Source organism: Arvicanthis niloticus, chromosome 2, assembly GCF_011762505.2.
Source record: "Arvicanthis niloticus isolate mArvNil1 chromosome 2, mArvNil1.pat.X, whole genome shotgun sequence".
In the NCBI taxonomy this organism is placed as follows: domain Eukaryota; kingdom Metazoa; phylum Chordata; class Mammalia; order Rodentia; family Muridae; genus Arvicanthis; species Arvicanthis niloticus.
Genome location: NC_047659.1, coordinates 47023684 through 47049866, shown reverse-complemented (window position 1 = coordinate 47049866; position 26183 = coordinate 47023684). Strand labels below are relative to the sequence as shown.

General features: G+C 45.3%; 2 protein-coding genes across 4 annotated transcripts in view; both read right to left on the bottom strand.

Annotated features, from left to right (window-relative positions):
• Positions 1–1602: 1602 nt before the first annotated feature.
• On the bottom strand, positions 1603–6168 carry Dlx1 (distal-less homeobox 1). 2 transcript variants are annotated; one of them, XM_034496091.3, is made up of 3 exons: positions 5388–6161; positions 4532–4731; positions 2962–3354 (listed from the first exon to the last, which is right to left on the bottom strand). In XM_034496091.3, the coding sequence occupies exons 1-3, from the start codon at positions 5698–5700 to the stop codon at positions 3100–3102; spliced, it is 768 nt and encodes a 255-aa protein (XP_034351982.1). In that variant the 5' UTR covers positions 5701–6161; the 3' UTR covers positions 2962–3099. The 2 variants fall into 2 exon arrangements, with proteins under 2 accessions (XP_076785013.1, XP_034351982.1); XM_076928898.1 differs by lacking the exon at positions 4532–4731 and having other exon boundaries at positions 1603–3354; positions 5388–6168.
• A 2695-nt stretch (positions 6169–8863) lies between these two features.
• Positions 8864–26183, bottom strand: part of Metap1d (methionyl aminopeptidase type 1D, mitochondrial) — a 70838-nt gene continuing 53518 nt past the window's right edge. The window contains exons 3-10 of one of the 2 annotated variants that reach the window (XM_034493667.2): positions 25924–26073; positions 24337–24485; positions 23758–23800; positions 20114–20277; positions 13209–13306; positions 11886–11933; positions 10927–11005; positions 8864–10838 (exon numbers count right to left, since the gene is read on the bottom strand). In XM_034493667.2, coding sequence (XP_034349558.1) covers positions 10760–10838; positions 10927–11005; positions 11886–11933; positions 13209–13306; positions 20114–20277; positions 23758–23800; positions 24337–24485; positions 25924–26073 — 810 coding nt within the window. In that variant the 3' untranslated portion in view covers positions 8864–10759. The remainder of the gene's footprint in view (positions 10839–10926; positions 11006–11885; positions 11934–13208; positions 13307–20113; positions 20278–23757; positions 23801–24336; positions 24486–25923; positions 26074–26183) is intronic. The other variant, XR_013108637.1, reaches the window with a different exon arrangement.

The window sequence follows — 26183 nt, the reverse complement described above, 5'->3', positions numbered from 1 at the left end:
GCCTTCCTTGAGCTAAAACTAATAATTTCTCTATTTGAACTGTTAGCAAGAGATTATTAAATTAGTATAAGCTAATGTCTCAAAGTATTAAAATCGGCTTGACCAAACAGATTTGGCTTGTGGCTGGAGCTGTTGGGGACTAGCTGTCCTCTGGTGGACTGAGTCAGATGAGTGAGAAAAGTCTCCTTGCTAGAGAAGTCCCATATCCCCGAGAAAACTGAATCCAGGCCTGGCTGGATTCAGACGTCAGCAAATACTCCTGGGCCTAGCCTGAGAAGTGAGTGGTTTTCCTCCGTTTCAATCCGGGTCTATCCAGTACCACCTTGGTCTGATCTCGCCACTGAGCACCTCTTGGTTCTGATGCGGCCGGCAGAGCAAAAGTCCCAGTCCCCAGTTTCATCCAACCCTACCTCCAGGTCTTCTCCCATTATACGACTCCCCCTCTAGCCCCGCCACTTCCTCCTCCCCTTCCCAAAGGGCGTCGGAAGAGCTCCGCGCATCTGATCTTTCACCAGCACCAATTGAAAAATGGGTGCTTGTCACAACACAGATCACTGCCTTCCAGGCTCTGCTCCCCACCGCGCGCCGGAAAGGGGCCCCCAAAGGCGGAGCCCCCTAGGGCAGCAGGAGGGTGCCAGGGACGTAGAAATCGCACAAAACCGGCTGGCCGTGGGGGCCAGGGTTTTCAGTAGCCTCCGGTCTGGGTCTGGGGTTTAGGCTGGGACTAAGCTGGGGTTAGGCTGGGGCTGAGACTATCAGACGTGCAAGCCTCTGAGAGTCATTGGTCTTTTGAAGCAAACTTAATCCAGGCGCTCCACCAGAGGGAAGCGTTCTCAAAACGGACTGGCATCTGAAACTCGGAGCTGGGGTGGGAGCGATGTTGAGTGACTATGGTCAGCTCTGAGTTTCAAAATTCACCGAATCCCCCATGTGCTTTGACATTTCTATCTGATTTGTGAGTATGTAGAGAAAAGTCTTTAGGCACTACGCAAAAATGGCTCTTCCCTCCCTCCCCCCTCCTCCAGTGGAAAGCTCTAGTGGCTCCCTGGGACTATGCCCTGTCCCCAAGGACCTCAGTGATTGATTGGGGTGGTGGCTTGGAAGACATGAGCTTCCTGTCCCTGCCAAGGCGCTATCCTGTGCCTGCGGTCAAGCGAAATCTGGCAGGTCAGATCCGGGTGGAGGCTGGGGCAAAGCAGGGTATCTCTGTTCCCAGGGTTCTTGAGAAATGACAGGACACCAGAAGAGAGCCCCAGTTGCCCAAGCCTGCCCTGAGGTTCTGCTTTTCTCAATCTTTCCGATTCCTGAGCACCTAAGGTGGAACTCTGCCGTCAAACACCTGCCCCTGAGTCAAATGCACTAACACTCTGTCTCCATCTCTCCAACCCAGACAAGGATCCCAGACCGTGCTAAGGGGGAGAAGTAAGAGAAACAGGTCTTTGGGGGCACCCCACAGACCTTAGTATGATATCTTAGTGCAATATTAGAGATCTCCAACCTCTCCCTAGTAAACGGTATGTTAAGTAGTAAATAGTATGTCAATGTACCAGAGTTGAGGAAGGACACCCCTCCTCTCCCTTCAAACAGCACAGGAGGCAATGGTTCTTTCTTGAAACCATAATTTTACTGTCTCAAAGAAACTTTATAACTTATTTACAAAGTCCCTCCCTCCCCCAAGATACAAAGCAATAAGTTAACATTCTCAATATAAAACTAAACTTTGACATAGAGAACACAAAACACGGTTGATTCCAATCGGTCACATTTTCCAAATTTCACAAGTAAAATGTCAAGATTCTCATTTCACAAAGCATCGGGTTTACAGCCACACACAACAGAACAACGGAAAGAGGCTAAGTTTGTGCAACATGTTTACAGAACAATAATAATAATTATTAATAATAACAACAATAATAATATGTACAGCAATTAGATCCTGCACCAGAGCCTGTGCGTTCAGGTTGATGACTTGTGTTCTGTGGTCGAGCCGCTGGGGATTATTTAAAGCTGCTTGTGTCTTACTTTAAAGCGACCTGGAATTGGGGTGCTTTCACAGGACAAATTATTTTCTCTCCAAGGCCCATTGGTCCTCTCTCTTGTTGCCCAAAGTATGATTTTTTCCTCTTGGCTCGGTGTTCCTGTTCACACGTTTTTGACACCATCCTGTTGGCCTTACAGATCTTTCCTTACTTCGTTCTTTCTTTTGTTGTTATTTTTTTTAATAATTTGGGGCATATAAAATGCAAATCATTCTGCTTCCCCTTCTCCGTTCCAGCCAAGTACAAAAGTTACTGTGTACCTTAGAAGCCACTATCCCATTCTTGTCCCCTCTTCTGGTGTGTTTAAGGTAAATAGTATGTTTGGACAGTGCACACTCCATGTCCCAGAGAACTTGTCCCAGAGAACTTGGAATTGGCCAACACTCAGCAGCAGACAAAGTCTGTTTTTCAATAAATTAACCCCCCCCCCTCCCTCTGATTTCCCAAACAAGCTACACAGATGGTCAAGCAGGGCCCGGAAGAAGACCATTCAGGAAAAAGCCTTCCAGGATTTGGTGATGGGCTGCCGGCAGACAGGTGTGGCTCAGACCTGGTGACTTTTTGGAGAGGCCGTAGAATGAGGACAGCAGACACACGAGGACCTTGACTTCGGTGCACAAACAGTGCAAAAAGGAGACAAAGACGGACAGAACAGAAAAAAAAAAAAGAGAGCATATATCCCCCTCCTATGTATTTTTTTTTTTCCTGATAGTCTCACAAAGCTGAGAGTCTGGTCTGGTCCAGCGGGTTGTCTTGTTGCACTGGCTGTCTCCAGTGGCTGTGCCTGCGCTTTGAGGCCACTCTGCTGTCACCGTGGCCCAAACCAGGTTCGGGCCCAGAGCTGAAAAGTCGCTGGGCCGGACTTTTAGGGGCTTCGAGGAGGCAGAAAGCCCTCTGCCTTCACGGTTCCTTTTTCTTTTATCTTTACCCTCCTCTCGCCCCCGCCCCTGGGCCCTTCTCCTCCTGGCGCAGGGCATGGGAAAGGGTGGATGAACCTGGAGACGGGAGGGGCCGGGCCAAGGGAGACGATCAGGAAGCGGGTGAGTGCGAACTGATAGCCTCACATCAGTTGAGGCTGCTGCATAGCTTCTTGGTGTGCTGAGGGATACCACGATGTGTAGCTGGGGACGTAGGAGCCAGTGCTGCTGCCAGAGCCCTTCCCAGATGAGGAGTTCGGATTCCAGCCGGGTGGTACCGGTGGGGAGCCGGCAGACAAGGCCCTGCCATTCGCCAGCGCGCTGCCCTCCAGAGCTGCCCCGCCTTGCTTCATCAGCTTCTTGAACTTGGAGCGTTTGTTCTGGAACCATATCTTGACCTGCAGGATCGGGCGACAACGTGACTGGACTATGACCACTGAGTCTACCCAGGTCTAGGGAGGAGAAAAGGGACTGGTGGACAGTAATACCCGCCCTCCTTGCTTTGGAAAAGCTGACAGCTCCAGGATAGAGGGGCAAAGACTACGGCCACCCCACCCCTCATGAGCGCCAAAGGCCAGAAAGTTGAGCCCTAGGTCCCGCCGCTGCTGGTAGCCTTTAGAGCAGCATTCAGAGACGGGGGATAAGAGAACGGGGGTCTTGCTTGCAAATGAGTCGGTGCCACCCGGGCTGACGTTTATGGAAGACCTCTTGCAGAACAATGCAATAACAATAAAGAAAGTTTAAAACCTAGATAGGAATGGAGGGCATTTATTAAAATTAGATCACCTTTGCTTTGCACGAAACTTTCTGCCTTTGGATGAGTTGAAGGACTGATGAAAGAAATCACAGTGTCTTTGTTAAACTCTAGACTCACTGCAACTTTTTCTCCCCATAGGTGTATTTGCTTCCCCCAGCTTCAATCTAAATCTAGAGACAGACTTTGGAAACCGGTATCAGCTCCGGTTTGAATGCCTACGAACTGCCCAGGGTCTTAGAGAAATGTAAGAAGAAGAAAAAAATCTCGCTTTTTTCTACTTCTTAAGGATCTGGAATTTGGGAAGTGAAGGGCCAGAGGGAAGGATCCGCCTCTGCCACCTCACAAGAAGAAGGTGGTGGAGGAAGCAGGCTTAGGCCCAGGATCCGAGTGATTAGTTACACACTTTAAAGGCAAAGGAAGATTAAATCCCCCTTCTATTGTTCCAGTTGTTCAGACACGTGTGACCTCAGACTCTCCAAACAAAACGTCTGGGGAAATCCTTCCAGTTCCCTGCCTGATCAGAAGTCCAGGGACAGAAGACCAGGTAGCCTGCAGGTCAGAGTAGGGTCCGAGCTAGGGCAACAGTTTGAGGGAGGAAGGGGAGACGCTGAAAGTCAGAGGTGGACGGACACACACGGACACACACACACACACATACACACACACACACACACACACACACACACACACACACACACACACACGGGGGTTAGGGGGCGGACAGTGACACCTAGAACCAGAGGCCCAGCGAACAAAAAATTTGAAGCCTGGGGCTCAAGCCCAGCTCCGGAAGCCTGTTTGGCGGAGCGGCCAGGTACCTGAGTCTGAGTGAGTCCCAAGGAGGCCGCCAGCTCCGCCCTCTCAGGCAGAGCTAGGTACTGAGTTTGTTGGAACCTCCGGTTCAAAGCCTGCAACTGCAAACTGGAATAAATTGTCCTGGGTTTACGGATCTTTTTCCCTTTGCCGTTAAAGCGCACTTCACCGCCTTCCACCACGGTGCTCTTCTCGGAGTCCGCCCCTGGAGGGACAACAGAAGCAGAGACCCTTGTTAATGCTGCACTGCCTTTAGTAAGGAGGGACGAGAATGAATGTCTATGGATGGGTTGGCAGAGGCAAGGTCCGAAAAAAGAACGTTCAAGAAACCCTGAAAGACTGCGAAGGGTCCCTCAAGGTCCGAGCGCAGGTCCCTGGCTGCTGCAGACAGAATTGGGTCGTTCCCAAGAGTGCAGCTATTGCCTTTGCAGAGAAAGTTTGCTATTTTTTGCAGGCAGTAGTTGAGGTTTAATTACCCTTAATTGCATACATTGTTTATAGCACTACGCAATAAATAATTACCGAGACTAATACGTGCACATGTGGGTTTCTGTTTTCCAGCGGGGCATTGTGTGCTCAGCGCACCGAGCGGCCCAGAGGCCCAGCCAGTGCCAGGAGACGCGCTCGGGTTTATCCTTTGCTGGACAGTTGTAAATTGAATTGACTTATAATTTTTTTTCTTTTCAGTGACAAGGATCCAAAGATTGATATCCGAAACCTCTACTACTTCCGCGCTTTCCCCACCCCCACCCACCTCTCTCTACCCCACACTCTCTTGTCTTTTCTCTTTCCCCCTCCCCTTCTCCCCCTCTCTTCTATTCTCCTTCCCCTTCTCTCCTGGTCCCTGGCAAGCGCACGTACCTGGGTCCTCCAGGCGGCTCTGGGCGAGGCTGGCGCTGCCGGGGTAGGACTGCACGGAACTGATGTAGGGGCTGGACGCGTGGCTGCTGACCGAGTTGACGTAGGGGTAGCCCAGCGGTCGGGAGAAGGACGAGGCCGAACTGTAGGCACCGTCGGGCTGCGAATGGCCCGCCGAGTGTAAACAGTGCATGGAGTAGTGCCCGTGGGACATGGGAGAAGGAGACATTTGCTGGTTGGGCGGCCCAAACTCCATAAACACAGCCTTGCCCGACACGGGGCTGTTGAGACTTTCTGGCATGGTGGTCATGGTCATCTCTTCTCGCGGGGTCTGGGTGTGGGTCTTTCTCTCCTCTGCTTCCCTTTTGGGGGTCTCTATGTTTCTCAGGACAGGAAGGAACCCAATTTAAGCGGAACAGGGGTTTTCACTTTCCATTCATAAGAAAATGGAGTTTGTCTCTTTGAAAAGTCTAAGCATGATGCTGCCGAGCTCCCCAAACTCGGTTCAAAGCTTTGACTCAGCCAAGGTCATAAATATTCATGAGCTGGTGGAGCTGATTGGTCGGCTCTCTTGCATAATCACCGGGGATTGGTCCGAGAAGCTCGGGCTCGGCTGGACTAGAGCGGGCGACGCGGCCCGGCCTGGGGAGAATCGGGTCCACACGTCCCGGCCGGGGCTCCTCTGCAACAGAGCGCGCGGAGCAGGACGCACAATGGGCTGCGGCGTCCGTGCTGGGACCTCGAAGGCCCGCGACTCCAGCCTCCCGCCTCCCTCGTGCGCTTCCCGCCCCAGAAACCAACCAGCCGCGCCCTGCCGTCGCCCTCCCCCTTGCTGTCCCCACCCTTCGCCCGCCCCCAACGCCTGGGACCCCGGACCACTTCTTCTTGAGGTCACCTAGTCCGGTGCGGAGCGCCGCTCCAGAGTCCGGCCGCGGTCTCTGGATCGCGGAGTCGCGCACTGGGCGACAACCCAGGTAGCCTCCAGCCAGCGGTCCTTCTGAGCGTCCTGTGCCTAGCTCAGCGCGCTCCAGGCCGCGCCTCCCAGGTTGGGGTTCTCTCGGCCACATCCCGGGGATCGGGGTTTGGGGGCCCTCTGGCCCAACTCACTCACTCGGCCGCCGCCCCGCCGTTGCCACCGTTCCCAGGGGCTTGCTCGCATCTCTCCAGGCCCAGCTGGCCACTCCAGCTCGAGGCTGCACGGGTCTGATCAAAGCAGTGCGCGTGGAGAGCCAGGAACCCGCGCTTCTCCACCCAGGAAAGGCGGCCGCACCGCCTCCCCCTCCCTTCCCCTCCCAACCTTCCTGCCTCCCCCTCCCCTCTCCACACCCCCTGAGCCACGCGCCCCGGGCTCACTCGCCCGGAGGGCGCGGCTCAGCGTGGAGTCCGGAGGGCTTGCGGTCGCCTGGTGGCTGGAGCGTCGCACGCCCGCCAGGTGGTCATTTTCCGACCTCCTGGGGTTTGGCCAGAGTACTTGGGGTTTGGGAGTCCTAGGGGGACACCGAAACCCTCAGCAAATCCAGATCTGTGGTAGGCTTGAATATTTGTGTTTAGATATGCCCCTCTCTGTCACCCAGTCTCTTCCTCACCTCCAGTGGCCAAAGCTGGAGCCTCCGGGCCCGGGGGTGAGGCGGGGAAGCTGATGAAGGAAAGAGCTGCCAAGGCGCCGTCTACCTTCTGGGTGCAAGTGTTGAAAAGTGCACAAAAGGCTCTCTTGCCCCCACCCACCACTACTACCACACAGCCACCTCGCGTGGCGCAAACTACGCTGGTTGCTAGGGACTGTCGGTTCCCAATCCCGCCAGCCCCACGATGAATCCCAAATTACTTTGTTAGGTAATTAGAAAGTGTTGATAATTATTTCTTTCATAATTTAGCGGTGTGACGGGGACCGGGGTGGGGGGGGGGATGATCTTGTGAAAGTTCACACGTGCACACGTATTAGTTACTGATTCATTTGATTAAATGGTAGTCTCAAGTGCTCAGATCCGCAGCTGAAGGCGCCCCATTAGCATAACACTGATGTTTAATTTTCATACGCATAATTAGCCATATATTTAACACTAATAGCAACATGCAGCCTTTCAGCGTTAAACAGCCCGGGGATTTGATCTGGCCTGGGCTGAACCTTCGCCGCGGCACCTTCCCCTATCTGGAGTGCACAGCGATCACAGGAAGACCTCTGTAATCAAGCATTTCGGCAGAGGGAACACCAATAAAAATGAACATTCAAAACAAATTACTCGGTGATGTCGTTACAGATATGAGTAGAGGGGGCTCATATTCTCTCTCTCTCTCTCTCTCTCTCTCTCTCTCTCTCTCTCTCTCTCTCTCTCTCTCTCTCTCTCTCTCTCTCTCTCTCTCTCTCAACTTCTTCAGCAGCAGCTCCTGCCTGCAGATTTCCTCTTCTGATTTAAAGGCACGAGTCTGTGAGCAGAAACATTTCATGCAGCATGTTGGTTGGAGCAAAGAGAAAAACAAAAGAAAGAGAAAAAAACAAAACAAAAAACAACAGTCCAAAATCAGTAAACCAATAAAGGGTTTGCCAACGACTGAAAGGTTTTGTTTTTTGTTTTTTCCTTAATCGCCAAACCACACGGTGAGGCTTTGTAGCACCAACCAACTAAGAACTCCAACTCGGCTCGTCCTGGTCTTCCTGTCGTACTTCCTGTCGTGATTTTAATTGCTCCTTCTTAGTACCTGTTTTGGGGTGTGGAATGCCGTCCTGTGCGCCCAACACAGCCGCTTGGATGCCATCTGAACCGAAGGTCTCTTCGCCTTGCGGGCCTGGCCCATGTAAGTGATCGCTGCGGTTGTGCGCCGGGGTTGGGATTGGGGAAAACTGGACTGGTGTCTCTTGGAACTTAGTGCAAGGCACGGGGATGTCCGACGGACTGCCTAGGACCAGTTTATCCCAAAGACTAGCTAGGTTGGGGAAACAGAGAGGGACCTCGGGGCTACTAGGAGCTCTGTCCTTCCGCTTAGTGGAGCAGGACTGGAAACTGGCGCGATAGGGTTTCAGAGCCTAGAATCATTTGGAACTCAACTGTGTTAGGTGAGGGAGCACACTCCAGAATTATTTCCTAATTCAAGGAAGCAAGTCTTGGAAGAAACTGAGTCGGGCCCCCTGAAGGAGTGCACAGGCCTCAGGAAATGAGATCTTATCTCTATTTGTGAGCCCTGTGCCTGGTGCAGTCCTCCAACTGACCCAACTCGAAAGTGACACGCCTGTTCCAAAATGCTACCTTTGCCAACCCAAGTATGACAGGAACTTAGAATCCTCGCACTGGTCCTGAAGGTTCCAGATCGGGAGCAGAACTCATTGGAGTTACCTCAGGAGCCAACAGCTCAAGTGGTAGCCAGCTTACTCCTCCAGTCTGGAATCTCTTCGGCTCAGGATTAGGTGTCAGGTCAGTTTAGTTGGCCGGTGGATGAGGAAGTGGACAAGAGGAGGCTCTTAAAAAAAAATCTACTTTCCAATCTTAACTTCAAAGAACGTTACACAGAATTCCTTTAATTCAGATTTGTTTCCTACAGAGCTGCTGAGTTTAGCAGCACAGGCTAGATTACTAAATCAGATTACATACTTTCCCCATAAATACCTCCACCTGCAATAATTGTCCCAGTGGTTGGTAAAATCCTGTGGTCCTAATAAAACTATCCTTAGGGGGACCTAAGAGTAAACTGATCTGCAGATAAAGACACCACATGCTAATCTGATTGCTCCAGGAAAGAAGTGAAGCCATTCTCTGGCAGGTATCTTCTAAGGCAGCTGGCCCTGTTCCTCTCTCAGGACTATGGATGCTCCATGGTCACAGCTTCAGCCTCTTGACCAGAGTCCTGGCAAATTCCAGAACACCTCAAAAGTTTACCAGTTGTTCTTAAAAGAAAATCCCCATTCCTTCTTACCCTCAGACAAACTAGGTTTAGAATTGCCTCCACAAACAACACTTTACATCTCTAGATGTAGAAATACTGATCTGGAGGGTTGGGGAACACAGAGCAATCCCCAAGTGTAGAGAAGAGCTGAAATGTACCACTTTCCACAGTACTTGTCCTCAGCTTCCCACCTCCTCCTCCATGGCTCTGGGTGTCCGGCTAACTCCCTGTAAATGCCTCTGTGCTATCAATCCTGGCAAATGTACAATGTCCGTGGCTCCCCAGACGACCCAAGCTGTATTAAGGATATGGCCACTTTGCCATCTGCATGAACACAAAACAGAGTTCACAGAGCTGCTGATGTTCTGGATCTCTCTAGTCATGCCCAGAGGGGACTGGCTTCCTGTGAGGACTGGCTTCCTGTGAGGCCCAGCCTAGCCCACCCTGAAGATCCCTGACAACAAGGGAAAGCAGAGTGCTTTGGGCAGGAATGGATTTCTGCTCCTCAAGCAGGTAGGCCCTGCAGGCAAGTTAATGCATAGTTAAAGCTGAGAGCTCCAGATGAGGCCAACTAGAACCTTATCTCAAATGTGTCTGGTGTCTCCTCTCTCGGGAGATCCTGTGACATCTCAGGAATACCTGATTTGTATAGCTCCGGGAGAAGGGGAATGCCTGTTCTAGGACAGCAGTCAGGGGAGGACAGTTTAAGGACCTAGCTGGGCTCTCAACTCAAGAGACACACATCTAAAGAATGGGGTTGCAGCTTAAAATTTTAGTACAACAAATGATCTAGTGTGTGGGGGGTGGGGGGTGGGAGGGGAGTGTCTCAGGCTGGGAGGGGCATCAAGCATGGCTGGTTGGTGGTGGTGAAGAGCCTCAGGGGTTTCAGGACTGCTCACATCTTCAGAAATGCTCACTGCTTCAGAAAGCATAAACCTATGGTTCACAGCCAAGAAAATGTTTGTAGGCAATGCTTCCTGGCTCATCCTCTCTGGGGCAAACCTCAATGAAGAGGAAATTGGGGTGGAAGCAGGTGCTTGCCTCTGGGAGTGCCCTCAGCCCAGCAATTTTAAGATTCACAGGAGATGAACCAGATTAAAACAGATTTTGAGCTAAAGGTTCTGGGTTTGTTTGTTTATTTGTTTGTTTTTTTTCTGCATGTATGCATGTTAAAGTTTGGAGATTCTAAAACTAATCACCTGCCCCTCCCCCTCTGTAGCTGTCACGTGTAAAGACTGGATACAATAGGTTTGAGAGTTTTTTGTTTTTAACTTAGGCAAAATATGGACAGGGAAAGGGCAAAGCACCTGCTCAGAAAGGGAGGTTTGTTTTTCTGGCTGCAAGGGCTGTCCTGTCGGACCTGAGTCTCCAAAGCCTATCCTTGCTGCATTTTCTCCTAGACACTGCAGACTTCTATGTGGCCTGGGGTTGGCTCCTCAGTCCGTGAAAGTCTCTTTAAGAAAAAAGGCGCTGGGTCTCAGTGGCCTTCTGGCTGATTTTCAGGCTTCTTGTGGCAGTTTGGTCAGTATCTCCACGCCTGTTGGAGTGATGAGGACTGAGTGCTCGAACTGGGCAGACCTGAAATACACGGGGCTGCTGTCAGGACACTGCAGTTTGCCTCGGGCTTCCCTTCCCCCAAGCAATTCAAAAATAACAGGGCAAACACCTTTGGTTGTCTAGTGAGACCACAGTCCACTCGTCCTCAAGGACTTTAAATTCTGGGGAACCTTCAGTGATGATTGGCTCTGTAGGAGAGAAACTGTTTAGTTCAGTAGATATTGTTTCAGTTGGTAATGAGAGAGCGAGGTTGTAAGGAGGCCCCTCCCTCCCTGAGTGTTTCACCCACAGTTCGTGTTGTCATCTTATAAGGGCTAATAATTGACGCTGCTTACACAGTTCCCTACAAACTAAACAGTGGGGAGAGGAAATGCAACATCATTAAAAAAATGTATGAAGTTGCCTGGCTCATAATTTTTTTTTTGAGAAAGAAGGGCATTTTAATCAAGCCTTAATTAGGACCCTGTGGATAATAACCACCCAAACACCAGTCCCTCTTATACATTCCAGTCAGTTCTTAAAAAATATTTGAATTTTTAAAACATGCTCAAAATGTTCATTAATCAGCAAATAACAATTTTCTTATTTCACTCTAATTGCTTCTCCATTAAGTCCTACAGTCAGAACTAGGCGGCCTTGGTGGCCCTAGGTGATTGGAATTTGGTGGTGACACCAATCATGCCATCAGCCAGAAATGGGCCGCCACGGAGCACATGCCACTTGCTGACAGAGAGCAAGGGGCTTAATCGCCACTAGTTACTGGGTGTTAATGAAAAAACAAAACACACACACACACACACACACACACACACACACACAAATCCAAACAGCACATTATGCCGGTAACAGAATTAGAGGCTGGATGGCTGCGGTCTCCTAAATGTGTCGGTAAGTATCTGATTTAGGAAGACGGGGCTGGAGGATATTATTTAATCACATTTACTATGCATCCAAATTATTTCATTATGCTGATCAGCTTTATTAGTCCTTTGCAGGACTTCAAGCCTCCGCAAAGGCCAGTCTCTGTCCAGGGGCCCCAGCTCTCCAGAGGAGCCCAGCATCCTTTACCTATAGTGAAAGCCATGCCCTCCTCCATAGGCAGGTCACTGTCATTAGCTGCAAAGCAAACACAGGAAGGTATGAGGAAAGGGACCAAGGAGGGAAAGAAGCACAAGGGAGGGGGGTGGGCTGTTTTTAAAACACTTGGCCATTTTGCTTTTGGAAAGGGTTAGGGTTATGGATACCTGGATGAGCCCACAGGGTTAAATGAAGGGCTTGCAGGAGGTGTGTGTGTGTGTGTGTGTGTGTGTGTGTGTGTGTGTGTTGGGGGGGTGTTCACCCTTTGTGGTACTTGTGTTCTCAGACCCCACCCACTCTTTAGCAGTTTGTCAAGGTCTGGCAGGGAGGTACCTAAGGTCTTCAGATACCAGCAGACCCTTCTCTTCAAGGCTGCTGTTCCCTGTGCCACCTGATGCTACCTCTCCTGGTTTCCCTAGGTCCAAAGGAAGTCCTGGGGAAAAGGTGCCAAAGAACAGACCCCCAGCATGTATAATGGAGCCAGAGGCAGGGCTTCGTGCTTCAACAGCTGTCAGCACTGGCACTGGTGAGACACAGGGAGATGGGCTCTTTCTACACTTGACATGGACCTCTTCTGAGCTGTCTCAGGTGGGGGCTCAGATGGCCCACTGTTCTGCTGGGTCTCTAGGGTGGTTTCCAGCTAGTTCTTCCAGGGACTTGTCCTATCTCAAGTACATAGGGCAAGACACGGGGACCGACTTTCTCTTAGCCCTTGTTCAAATGTGCACACACCCCCACCTTGGGGTTCCTCCACAGCTGCTTTCTCCCTAACCCCAATCCCCCCACCCCTTCTGGTGGCTGTTGCCTTCTCTCTGTAGGGTATACTACCCAGACATGAAAAACCGGACTCTGGGGAAGAAACACAAGGGTGGGCATAAACCAGAAAACACTAAAGGGTACATGCTGCTAAATGCATCAGCTGTCAACGCTGTGTAGGATGCAGGGAAGTTTAACCACAACAGTCAGCGGTTAGAGAAGGGGGTAGAGAAAGAAAAACAGAAAACAGTCCTGTGTGCACACTGCTGGGACGGCAGTGCAGTGGGGTTTTGTTTGCAGTTAACTTCTAGACAAACATCCCTCGGGCTTTCCAGTCATGCATCCTTCGGGAAAAGACCAAAACCAAAATAAACCTCATTTGGGAAATGTGCTGAGCTGTAATTCAACAGTGCAATAACATCCTGGTTAAAATTAAGTAGATAACCTCACACTCCCATACGGGTGGGGGTGGGGACGGGGACAATGTGGATTCCAGAGAAAAAGAACTTGGAGGAAAGCTGATGTCATTTGATAAATCGCTTCCAAATGAACTCTTACCATGATGCCAGATTTCTGGGTGTCCATGAAAGTACGATCCTATCCCGTGTCCCACAAAATGTGGGCAGACTTGGAAACCACTCTGACGAGTTATGCGGCTGTAAAGTGACCAAAGACATCTAATTTAATCAAATGTTTTAGTGCACATTAAGATTAAAAATAAAATCACTTAAAATAGTCTCTGAAAAAGAAAAAAAAGTCAGTTCTATTTCAAATCTGATAATAGCATGAACGTTGCCTTCATTCTGAAATTTCAGTGTCCACTGATGCCTGTTAGCAGTCCTTTTAGATATACAAAGTACATTTAACAAAGGTTATTTAGGCAAGAAGTGAATATGCATACGCAGAAATGTGCGCTGACATGCACAAGGAGGGTGCACACACACGTCTGTAACAGAGGGCCTCAAACTTACCTGGTTTGAATGGCCTTAAGGGGAAAGCTCTGAACGGTTACTACTAATTCAGGCATTAGACAGAGAAAATTATAATCTCCAAGTATGACTTTCTACTTTTATGATTTTCTGAACTCTAATAAAAATGTTAATACATTTTCTAAACGGACACAAAAGATTATCTGTTTTGTCCATTTTCTTTCAAAATTGGTGGTTATTTTAGGGTTCCACTTAAGATACACATCATTAGCAAAGTTCACTAGCAAAGACTTTTTATCACAATGATATTTAAATGCATTAAAATTGGACCTAATAATGTGGACATTTTTGATTCTACCTGTCCCTTACAAATGTAACCTAGCACATAGACTCCAACCCTGAAATCTTTACCTGCAAGGATGGGAACCTTTGTTGTTGTTGAGATCAGGTGAATATGGTTATTTGGGGAGTGCCAGATCAATAGCAAGACATACAACACTAACGATTTATGTTTTCACGTGGGCAGAGGGCGTGACGCCTGTAGCCCCGCCCACTGCAATGGGCCGGTGCTTAAGGAACCAGGACAGCAGTTCCTACTGGATGCAAATGTTTTAGTCCTCAAACTCATTTCCAACAGACTCTAGTTCAGTTTCACACAGACCCTTTGGTTAACATTTTCATGAACTATCAAACCTACATACACTTTTGAAAACTTAAAAAAACAAAACAAAACAAAACAAAACAAAACAAAAAAACCCAAGGTCTCAGTTGTGTGCCGGGCTGCCTCTGGATTCATCCATCCTGAAGCGCATGTACTACGATGCCCAGGTTAATTTTTAAGAATATTTTAAAGCACTCTCAGATTTGTAAGAATATCCACTTAGACGAGGATGTCTCTGAAACCAGCAGAGAGAGAGCATTGCATGGAAATGCAGCTTTGATGCGACCAGTAGGACAGAAATGGATATGCCAAGCAAGCACCATGGAGAGGAGAAGCCAGCTGTGCTTTGGGGTACAGGACGTTTGCAGACCTTGGGCTTTGGCTAGGAGGTGTTTTTAGAAAACATCTTCCCCATGGTGTCTCTCCTTGTTCCACACCACGTATAAACCAGAGGATAGAGAGGAGATAGAGGAAAAAAGATAATTAAATAAGTCATGACAGCCTGAGTTAGGATTTATTTTCTGCGTGAGAATGAGTTATCCTAACACCCGTGAGTTGTTAGCTCAGTCCCAACCAATCTCAATAGTTTGAAAAGCTCTTCAATATCAAGCATTCTAATGTTTATTTATTTGTCTATTTGTTGTTGTTTTTGAGGTTTTTTTTTTTGGGGGGGGGGGCAGGATTTCTCTGTGTAGCCCTGGCTATCTTGGAACCCGCTTTGTATACTAGGCTGGTCTCAAACACAGGGATCCCCTGTCTGGGATCCCTGGGATTAAAAGTGTCGGCCATCACACCCAGCTAGTATTTTCTTAAAACATACAATGAAATAAAATACTAGTCTTATTTATTTATTTATTTATCTGTCAATGATCCAACTGATTGGAAGTCTTCATGGGTATACCTTAAACGTGTGACAATGGTAATCTTCATTTTGATTTTCAATGAGAAGAAAGGCCACTCTAAAAACCCCTTGGGGGGGTTTCCCCACCCTCACTTCATACCTCTTCTTCCTCCTTATAAAAGCAGCTGTACAACTACTAAGTAACTAAAGATATTTGAGTGCCTTCTCCTGCCACAATCTGCTCTCTGGATCCTGATGGGACTTCTGACTACAGTATCCTGTCACATATGCAGACGCTGATGGATTTCATGGCTGGGGGAGGGGGAGCTAGACACATTCCCCTTGGTTCTCTGGTTGAACAGGTTCAGTTCCTGGAAGCTAAGGATGCACTTCTGTTCATGTTGTCTCCTTTGTGAATTTGTAGTTTTCAACACACACTTAAGTGAGATAAAATTCCCATTAATGTTCTCAATCACTGAAAACACGCACTTTCAACTACTTCGGAACATACATTGAGCACAGACTCTTCTCCTGGTTGTGGGATTTAAATTTGATTTTGGAAAGACAATTCAAATGACTAAGGGAATCAAATTCTACTTCTTCAATGGGAAAGGAGGTGCTGTTCACCCTGACGTAATCAGAAGGTGGGATGTGCACCTACCTCTTTAACTCAGTGTTGGGGGAAGATGCTGGAACACAGGGGCAGGCAGACCCTGAGAAGTCAGGCAATTGCTCCCCAACACCAACACACCCTAGAACCACTGCTGTCTCTCAGCACAAGGGTTTTCTCTTGCCCTGAACATTTCACAGATGAAACCCTTTTTCTTGTTGAAATCTACAGAAAATAACTCTCCAGGCGTTAGCTCCTCTGTTCTGATTTTCTCTAGCTAAAATCCTTTAAGACAGGGCAATGTCCCCGGTCATGAGGCCTGCACAGTCACGACTGGATGGCTTTCAGAGGGACAGCTGAGAGAGAACTGCATAAAGGTAGCTTCCAAGCTCACTTTTCAATTATACGTTGTCATGACTGTCCGTGGCTCAGTTACGGCTGGTAGGTGGAAGAGAAACTCCCTTTAAGGAGCTTCTTGTAACTTTTTTCTTCAGTTTAATTCCATTTTGTGAAGCAGTTAGACTTCTCCTATTATTGTATTAATAATTGTATTGTCTAAATAAATACAACTTCTTAACACACTTCAAATAATTTATGTGACTAAGACTGCATTCCCCAAGAGGGCAGAGGAGTACAGTGTTAAGTACACACTCTTAAAGAAACAGGCACACATGTGGAGCGGCTCATTAGCCCTTTCAGATGGTCCCCGGAGAACTGAGGACCTATCTCTTCAGAGACAAGGATCCCAAAAGGCAGCTGATTTGATAAGTTATGGAATTTTACTTCCTAGGTTTTCAGTCCAAACAGTAGGCTCTAAATGGAGGAATGTACAGAGCCAGGAGCCCCTCTAATGACAGGAATGTCTAAGTACAATTAGTCATATTTTTGAAAGCCAACAACTGTTTTCCAATATAGTGGGACATTTTATTTTTTTGTTTCAAGATGATCACAAATTACTATATTTTTCTTACAATAGTGCTGAACTTTTATTTGAGGTTCTCTGTTTCTGAAAAGCACACGTGATGAATTGAAATAAAAGATAATTTATTGCAATGCTTACTTTCATGTGCAGAGAGACGCAGTGTAATTGTAATTTACAGTAGCTGTCAAGCAAAATCCATCACAGATGACATTAAAATGACTTATTTTGCCTAAGCCACTTATTGTTTAAATGTGCATAATCTAATAGAAAGAGATTATTTTTCTAAAAAAACTTCTTTGTATTGTTCTAAATTAATATCAAAATATATACTTATGAATTAAACATTAAAAAACCCCATTTATTGATAGTTTCATCATGACATCTCCAAGCTTAAGTTTAAATTATTTTGGAGTGAACTGTCATAGATTAGTGTCGCACGTGGCTGCACGCTTGTGTTCTTCTCACACATATGGATAAGACAGAGATTATCGTGGAGCAGACGTGGTTAGGGAGAGGGTGTAATAGCACCAAGGCCTAAAGATCACTGGGAGTCACTCATGAAGCCAAAGGGCACGGAGAAAACTGTGTTCGTGAAATCACATTAACTGACACTTCTTCAGAGACACCCTTCTATCTTTTAGGTTCCTGGGCGGGATTTCAAGTTTTAGGGACTTCAGGGTTTGGGGTAGCATTCAAGACATGCAAGTTGCCTGGGTGTTTTCAGAGTCTGAAGGAGGCTATGGCAGATGGCAACTTAAAGAAAGGAGACCCAGTTGAAAGATGTTTGTAAACCTTTGGTCTGTAAAGATTTCAAGTACTTTTTGGCTCAACGGTGAATCTCATTTGTTTATTTACTCTTTAAAGATTTTTTTTCCTGAATAAGAAAAGGCAAAACAATAGATGTCCAGAAATACTGCTGTAATGCACCAGAACAAACATTTGTCAGAATCTGGGGCCAGCCTCCTCGCCAGCGGCAGACATACACTATCTAAATAATGAAATGCATTAGGGTAAGAGTAAAAAGTTCATTGTCTGTTATTTTGCACATAGTTCTCTGGGTATAGCTGTTGGGGCTGATCTGGTTTTCAAAGGAGCCTGTTCATGCAAATTCATACACTGCCCAAACTGACCTTCGCGTCCAGATAGCTAAAATCCAATGTCACTTTGAATTCCACTCTTCTTCGCTGTTGCTTTTTTTTTTTTTTTTTTTTTTTTTTTTTTTATGTAGCTGGAATTAATGTAGTGAATATGTAATGAAATGCATTATCCTGCATGGAGATTTATCAGATTTTCCGACTGAATGCTGTGCTTTGCAAGGACTAGCTGGAGTTCACCTGCATGTTGGTGTGGCGTGTGGCTCTTTTTTGTAAAGAGTTAAGTCGTATACAAAAAGGGGGAACAAAGGTCAGCGCCCAGCCACCACTTGAATGTGAGATTTTTCTTTTTATTCCCCTTGATGTATACTAGGCTCTGTGTTATTAGTCTTAATGATGGAAAATTGTAGTGTTGATACAAATCTTTTTTTCAAAGTAGTAGGCGGGAGCTCCATTTGTTAGTAAGTTTTTTTGTGGCTAAAAGCCACGGACAGTACATTTATGTAGCAGTAAAAGGCCTGGATGCTCTTTCCATAGCAGAGCTAATTATTCCTACTGTGACCTTACTGATCTAGCCTGTTCCCAGTACATCTCATCTGCACGCCTGCTCCTCTGTGTAGATGGTGTCAGGGAATATGAAAAACCCTATAATGAAACCATTTTCATGATGGAGAAAGGCTACTGGAGTTGCACTTGCTACAAAGAGGCTCAATTATATGAGTAATTGTGATAATTTTCTACATTCATAGCCTTCAATGGGGAAAAAAGAATGAGAGCCACAAAGGAAAATTACTTTAACAAGAAAGTACAGAGAGTAAAAATGGAAGAAGAGACAAAAAAAGGGGGAAAAAATAACCAGAAAAAAAAGTTTAAAAAATAGATCTGGAGGGAGGAATAGCAAGACAGCGAGAACAACAGAAGCTCGAAAGCCCATGTGCAGCTGTGTTGTACAATTAAATTGAATTTTTTTTCTGCAGTTGATGAATGTGACTACTGCAAATGCGCCTCTGTAGTTAGCTATCATTTGTTGTTCCGTGACAGGAAAAGGATAATTACCTCTCAGAGAGAATCAAAGGCTGACATGCCCTTTAGACACAGCCATGAATGCAGAGCTCCACAGAATGCTTGAATAAGAATCTAGTGTTCTCTGCCCCCTTCGACTGAAGAATAAATTTTGTTAAAATGCAAGAGCGCCACCAGTAAATTTGTTGAACCCTAGGTGTTCAAAAATATGAGGTGCATCTATCGACTCATCCCATTTGCAAAAATAAAACTGCATTTTGAATTCATTTCTATTATATTCGTGGACAGTAAGATAGTGAGATATGCATTAAATTTCTTTTCCCAGTAGGGGTCTGATTCAACATTTCCTATGAAAGAACAGAGAGACACTATCCTTTTTTCCCAGGCTAGTTAGCCTATAATTTAAAACTGTCAAAAACACAATTTTGCTCAAAGTCTTCAATAAAAGCTTCTCAGATATAACCCAAAGAGATTTTACTAAAGTTTGATTCAGACACTGTTACAATATTTTTAAAGCCATAAATACATTTAGCTGATATTTTACTGCCTTTTTTCTTAAAGTATTTGAAGGCGTACTCAGAGAAAGAGGCAGCGTCTTTTCTAGGTGACTAAGCTTTGCATCCTTTGGGCAAACGGGATGTATTCAAAGGCTCGGGCTCAGATTAATGAGAACAGCACTTTAAAGGGTCTGGTAGATCATCTTTAACAAAATGTGTTACTTTTAAATGAAAACACATATTCTGGATGTCTACTTCAAAACATTTAGGGTAAAAAAAAAAAAAAGATCTGAAAGTGGGAAACAGATTACAAAGAAAAGTCTTGAATTCAGAAAATATACTCATACTCTAGAAGCAAGCAAAACTCTGGGAAAGTAAACAATGTTTTATAGAAAAAAAACGACCCAGAGGACAAGGGACACAGGGCAGCCTCTCGGGCTATTTCTTACCCTTAGCTCACATCTCTGATCTCTGCATCACAGGAATGCTTCCCCTCATTCCTTTATAGAATGGGTTTTTCCCCCCTTTTCACTATCCAAGGGCTGGGACCACGAGCCCCTTCTTAGGTACCTTCTTTCACATTTGAGGAAAAGAACATCGCAGACCAACATGTCAAGCTAAAACAAAAGCAGCCACTTAAACATTGCTCAGTGCTCCAGTAAGTTTCCTAGCTGACCCTGGTCAAAATTCACTTTTTTTTTTAAGCCTTTTTTTTTTTTTTTCCCCCAACCCAGGGGACAATACTCCAGCCCAGCAGTTCACATGCTGATATCAGACTGAATGATGGCTGTGAATCATAAAACATGTCATCAGCTTTATACCAGGCCACCAATAACCTTTGCGCCATTTGCCGACCCTCCTCTTTCTCCGTCAGTGCAAGGCTTACCTGATTGTGTTTCCAATTACAGAGAAGGGGGCCCCAGCTCTGCAAGCTGCAATCGCTTCATCTCTACACCTCCTGGCAACCTCCACTAACTTCTTACCACTTTCATCCACATTGCCCACCAGAAAGGTTTCAGAGGTGTCTCCATGGTAGCCATTGTAATAGACCTAAACACAGGCACACATTTTACGGTACATCCTTTTTTGGAATTCTATTCTTCTAAAGTCTATATCCTGTTTATGTATTCAGTAAATGAATTACCTTCTCAGAGTTGGTCTCAAGTTCTCATATTAATTAAAAACCACCATTTCTAAAATTTAAAAGCTGAAACCATGTGATTCTACAACATCTAAAAACAAACGAATGACCAGCTCGGCTTCCTCAGCTTTGGGATTAGTAATGCTATTGTAACATTCTGATCCCTCAGTTTATTTGGGAGAAAGCAAAAACTACACTTGGAAAAATTAGTTACTAAATACATTCACCTACAATTACCACAGTGGGTTTAGAAAATTAAGTATTTAACATACTAAAGCATGTCCTCGGTGTCATAAGGATCTGCGTGCTCTTTTATTTATCGGCTGGCTGTACCCTTAGAAATGATACACAATGGCAAGAAGAAATAAGACCGACACGTCAGCATCATAACGGTGAGCAGGAGAATTTCAAGCTAAGGACGGAAGCGGCTCAATACAGTAAGGAAACATGTTACAAAAATTCTACGTCTGAAACTGGAATTCGAATCAAATGTTTCAGAAAGCATGATGGTAACCGGAAACATTTCGCACGAATTTTTAAAGAATTAGAACATATCAAAGCAAGCTGAGGGGTAAAACCACAGAAAGATAATTTTCTCAGTCTTTGGTGACGCAGAAGCGCCATGTGATCTTGAACAACATCAGGCTCGCCATGCAAACCCAATGATTAGCAACACCAAAGTACATGTAGGAGACAGAGGACACTGGTTGACTATTGATCCTTGGACATGGCGTGGCATTTACTATTTTGCATAAATTTAACCCATCTAATTATCTTCACAGTTCTCCTTGTCTTAAGGTGGAACACAGAGACTATGAGAAGATCTGTTTATTTAAGCTATGTCTGAATTACGGTCTCATGCAATAAAGACATGCTGTCCTGGGCAGGAAGAAGACAACACCAAAAGGCTTCTCAGAGACCTCTGGCTTTTAAGTCAGGAAACTGAGGCATAGATACACAACGTGTTTGGGTTCCTGGCAGAGCACAGAGGTATACCCCAACCAGTCTGCTAGACTGATGGCTTCTTAATCCCCCCACAGTGCAGTCATGCTTGCTAATTTATTCCCACTTATATTTCCTTACAGAAAAATGTAAGCTTTTGTCATATGCAAGAATTTATAATTATGTTAATATAAGTGTAGTTATTCAAGAAATGTAACTGCATGTTGTTAAGTAAAATATATTGTTTAAATTCATTTAACTTGCTGTTTCATATTACCTTAAAATTAAAAACATATAGAAATTATTTAATGTGTGCGTGTGTGTGTGTGTGTGTGTGTGTGTGCCAGAAGACAACTTGCAGGAGTCAATTCTCCCCTCCACTATGTGGTCCCAGGAACTGAACTCAGGTTGTCAATTTTGGCAGCAAGCACCTTTACTCACTGATCCATTTCATCAGCCCTGCTCATATTTCTTCTTCAACAGCTCTTAAGACAACTATCTGAAGGATTCAATGCATATATGGAACACTGGAGACTGTGTTACTAGAGATTGAACCCAAGGCTTTGCACATGCTCAACAGGAAGAAGACACATTTGAAACGCTGGGGCAATCATCTATAACTACAATTTGTCCCCACAAATCATTTGTATACTTCATTTAACAAGCATTAGCTGAGCAACTACTATGAACACCACCACATTATCATAAAAAAAATTAACTTTCAAGAGAAAAAGCAACCCATTTTCTTGGGGTACATATTAGGCTAGAGAACCATAAAATGCAATGGGTATTTCCAGACAAAAGTGCAGGAGCTAAAAATATACTTCTTCAGTTAATAAAATATTTCATAAGAAATATAATTTTTTCATACTGACCAAAATGTCTTTTAGAGTCCTTTACATTTCTAGATACTAGAAAGCATTTCAAGTGAGTTTAAGAATTGTTGGAATAATTTCAGCTTCAGACATGAAATTCTCTATTAAAAGCCTTCAGGAAATCCAGAAAGGGATAATGCACTCTCTCTGGGCCTGTTGGGAACAGCATGGGACACTCCCCACTTTCATGTGAGCGGCAATATTTTATTAGTGGGCTATTAGGTTAGGGAATAAACGCGATCCCCAAAGTCAGGTTCATTCCAAGATAAAAATGTATCACAAGGGAGACTATCTCAGGTGCATGTCACAGAGTACCTCCTACACAATCCTGAGTTGGGGGAAAGACCCCAACAGGATGTGTGGAGACACTCAAGCACTCTGAGACACAAGGATGTGGGAGTGATATGGGAAGGATTGTTTGGCTGTACCTGTGCACAGATTGATAGGAAGAAGAAGAAAAAAAAAAGAAGTCTGAATTAAACAACTAGGAATCTGACAGGATGAGGCTGGTTTCTACCATATTCCCACTGCCACCCAACATTCGGTCTGGATATAAAATAACTATTATTAAAAATATTTCCTCAAAAAAAATTTCCTCACTAATAGAGAAACAGAGAATGTTATTTTTTCTTTTCTTCTGATACCCATCTCCCAGAGTTCTGGTCATATGTTCACATTTTATTTATCTAAAAGTTACTAATGAATCATAGATGCACAGATTTTATTTATCTGTTGGGCAATCCAAGAGGCGCCATTACAGACAACCTGAAACCCCATTAAGCATGGACAGTCCAAGTCTGGGGACGGTGAGAAGCTCGGAAATCAAAAATAACGCTTGCAGCTTGTAAAATCTGCAGTCCCTAAGTCACATCGCTTAGGCTTGTTGTTATTTAAAAAAGAAAAGCCATCAACCGTCTGGGGAAAACTTAAATCCAGACAGAAGAAAACCATTCTGCTTGTGTGCTTTTGAGCTCCGGCCTCTCTCCACCAGAGATGGAACACAACGCTACCTTCGGGGATTTTAATAAATCTAGGGAACACGGCTAGCAAAAGAGGCGCTGTCCAAATAGACTGACACGCAGGCCAATGTAGCCCCTAATGACAGAGTAAGATAATGACAGGCCCCACTCAAAATCAGCAGGAAGAGGAAGATCAATCTTAGCAGAGTGAAGGAAAAATGCTGGCTTTCTCCGTGTTAGCTCATCTCATACATATCTGGCGTCAGCAGCTGCCTAGTGCTGTTGCGTTCTGCATTAACTACACAGTGGATCAATAACAATTACACCTTCTCAAAACCGTGACACATAGCAGGATTGGGCTGACATTTCACTTAGGCCAACATTGATCTCAGTGCATCTGATTCCAGCCCGAAATTCAAGTCAAGCCTCGGTTTCCTTGGAATAAACACAGAGTTAAAGACAAAAAAGGAAACCAGCTGCTTGTGTCCGGGGCTGGAAGTAAACAGCACTCCCCTGAGCTAGTGCAGCTCACAGTTTCAAGCCATTCTCCTTCCTGTTGCTACTAGCGATTCTGAAGTTGATCAAAGATGATTTTTTTATATGATTTACTCACCGTGACATCAATGTTGATAATATCTCCATCCTGAAGAGGTCGGCTGAAACATAAACAGAGAGAAAATGGTGATAGACAGATCTCAGTAAAAAGAACCGTGAAAATAAACACCCAAGGAGCACTACTGCAAAACTAGTGAGCTGCAAGGATCATCCGTAGCAAGGCAGGGATGGATGGGCTAACCGGATCTGACCTTTTATAAGAAATGCATGAAACAAATATTGCCACCTTAAGATTTGATGATTCCTTTAAAAGATATATTTCCTAATTACCTTAAGTTTATAAACAGCCAAAACAATAGTTGTCAATAAAAATTTACCTCCATTACCAGATGGTGAAAGTGAACAAAGTAAAAGAAATAGGTAATGTGCAAATATTGTGGCTCACACACTGCTTCAAGAAACATCAAATGGTGGTGGTACAGCCACGAAGAAGCAAAATACCTCAAAATTTGTGTTTCATCATAATCAGTTTCAGAAGTGTGACTGCAGGTAGGTTTCAATTGAACCGCGGTGTTTTTCAGTACGTGCTATGGATCTTAGTTTCCAAAGGAACAATACATCATTGAAAAATGAATACCTGTCAGGAATGCCATGACAGAGCACGTTGTTTACAGAGGTGCAAACAGATTTTGGAAAGCGTCCATAGCCCAGAGGTGAGGGATATGCGTCATGCCTGATGATTTCCCGATGAACCAGTGCGTCTATCTCTTCAGTTGTCATGTCAACCTGGGACAGGGAGGAAAGTGTGCAGCGGCAGTTGAAGACATTTCCTCTCTCTACTGACTACGTCCACAACAACAGCATTGCCAAGGTGAGACTGCATAAGTTCAGCACGATGAATTCACTGGATAACACTAATTATTCGTGACTCTGGCCACCATCCTCAACCAAGCTCTTTGGATGCTCCTTGGGTATATGGTGGTGTTATATACCATTAGGGAACAGAGCAATGATGAGTCCCTGTCAGCCTGATTTCAACAATCCATCTTCCGTCAGTCCCTTCCTCTTCCTCAAGGGTCAGAGCTCTGGCTAACAGAAGCATACAGATATGTATACCAGCAGAATGCTGGCCTAGAGGAGCCAGAAAGGAAGCTTAACCCACACCTTTGTATCTTGTTGAAACGTTGCATGGATGAGCTTTGCAGCAACAAGGTGGTGGACCGTCATTTTAAAAACTTAGTTTATTTTCAATAAATTTGATTTCTTTCATGCCTAGATTTTTTTAATGCTCCTTGTACTAGAAAAGACCCAATTATTTTCCAACAAAGATAACTGAAATCGAGGGGTCTCGTTTTGTTTTTGCTTTGCATTGCTGGATCCTGGGGCCTGCCCTATGCTAGGTAAATGTTCTGCTGTTGAACTAGATCCCAAGTCAGAAACTGAGTCTCATAGCACATGAAGAATATCTCCAGAAATAGCCATACCACAAATAAAATTCTATACCAAAGTAGTTGCTAACGACTTCCTCAGGAATTTCTTACGTTATTTTATATTTACCTTATGCTTAGTTATGTTGCTAAAACAGGTTGGTTACACAGACGACATAGTAAGCAAATTCACCATTGAGTCCCCATTTTGAAACTACATTTATATTTTCTTTATGAACTGTAGATGGCAGGATGTTTTGGGTTATTCTGAAAGAAGTGACTCTCATAGCAGGAATATATATATATATATATATATATATATCATAGATATATAATATATATCATAGATAGATAGACAGATAGATAGACAGACAGACAGACAGATAAGTCTTGCCATATTACTGTAGTTTTGTGGATTAGGCCTAGCCTTTTTTTGAAGGACACTTAAAAGAGGCAGACTACAGGGTAGGACCAACACCTTCAACACATGGAGGTAATGATGTAGAAAACAGAAGCAGAACACCAGCAGAGGCAAGGTGGCAAAGCCAAAGTCCTCTGCCATAGATTGCCTTGGATAGGCTGAGTCAGGCAACTATACCTAGAATCCTGCCAGTTATGACCAAATTTAGAAATTTACATTATTTCTTGAATAAACACATAGTAAAATCCCCTTTTCCCATCATAAGGCTTTACTTTTAAAAAAATCAAATTATTAACAGATGAGTGCAAAAGAAAAGTTAAGGAAACGAGAGAGAAAGCCCATATGTAAGTCACACTGAGGCTTGGTAAGACGCCACCTTTAAACTCTTCCCAGCCAGGAGGAGGACGTGCCGCGCCAGCCGACAAGCCTCACGTAGTCCTTGAATCTGATCTTCATTCTTAACTTCTATGCTGTCTCCCCAGTCGGGCACAATGCCTGTCGTCACATAGTCTGGCTTCTTTATGTGCTTGAGGAAAAGGGATTGAAAATGAAGATCAGAACCCAGCACACGACAATGGTATCATTTTTTTCAGACACAGCCTCCTACTTCATGGAGTTCTGCCCTTCCTGCCGAAG

Coding starts and splice junctions, on each gene's coding strand:
- Dlx1 (XM_076928898.1), bottom strand. CDS start 5,700: ATGACCATGACCACCATGCCAGAAAGTCTCAACAGCCCCGTGTCGGGC. Junction 3,355..5,387: donor GAGCCGCCTGGAGGACCCAG/GTACGTGCGCTT, acceptor CCGATCCTGCAG/GTCAAGATATGGTTCCAGAA.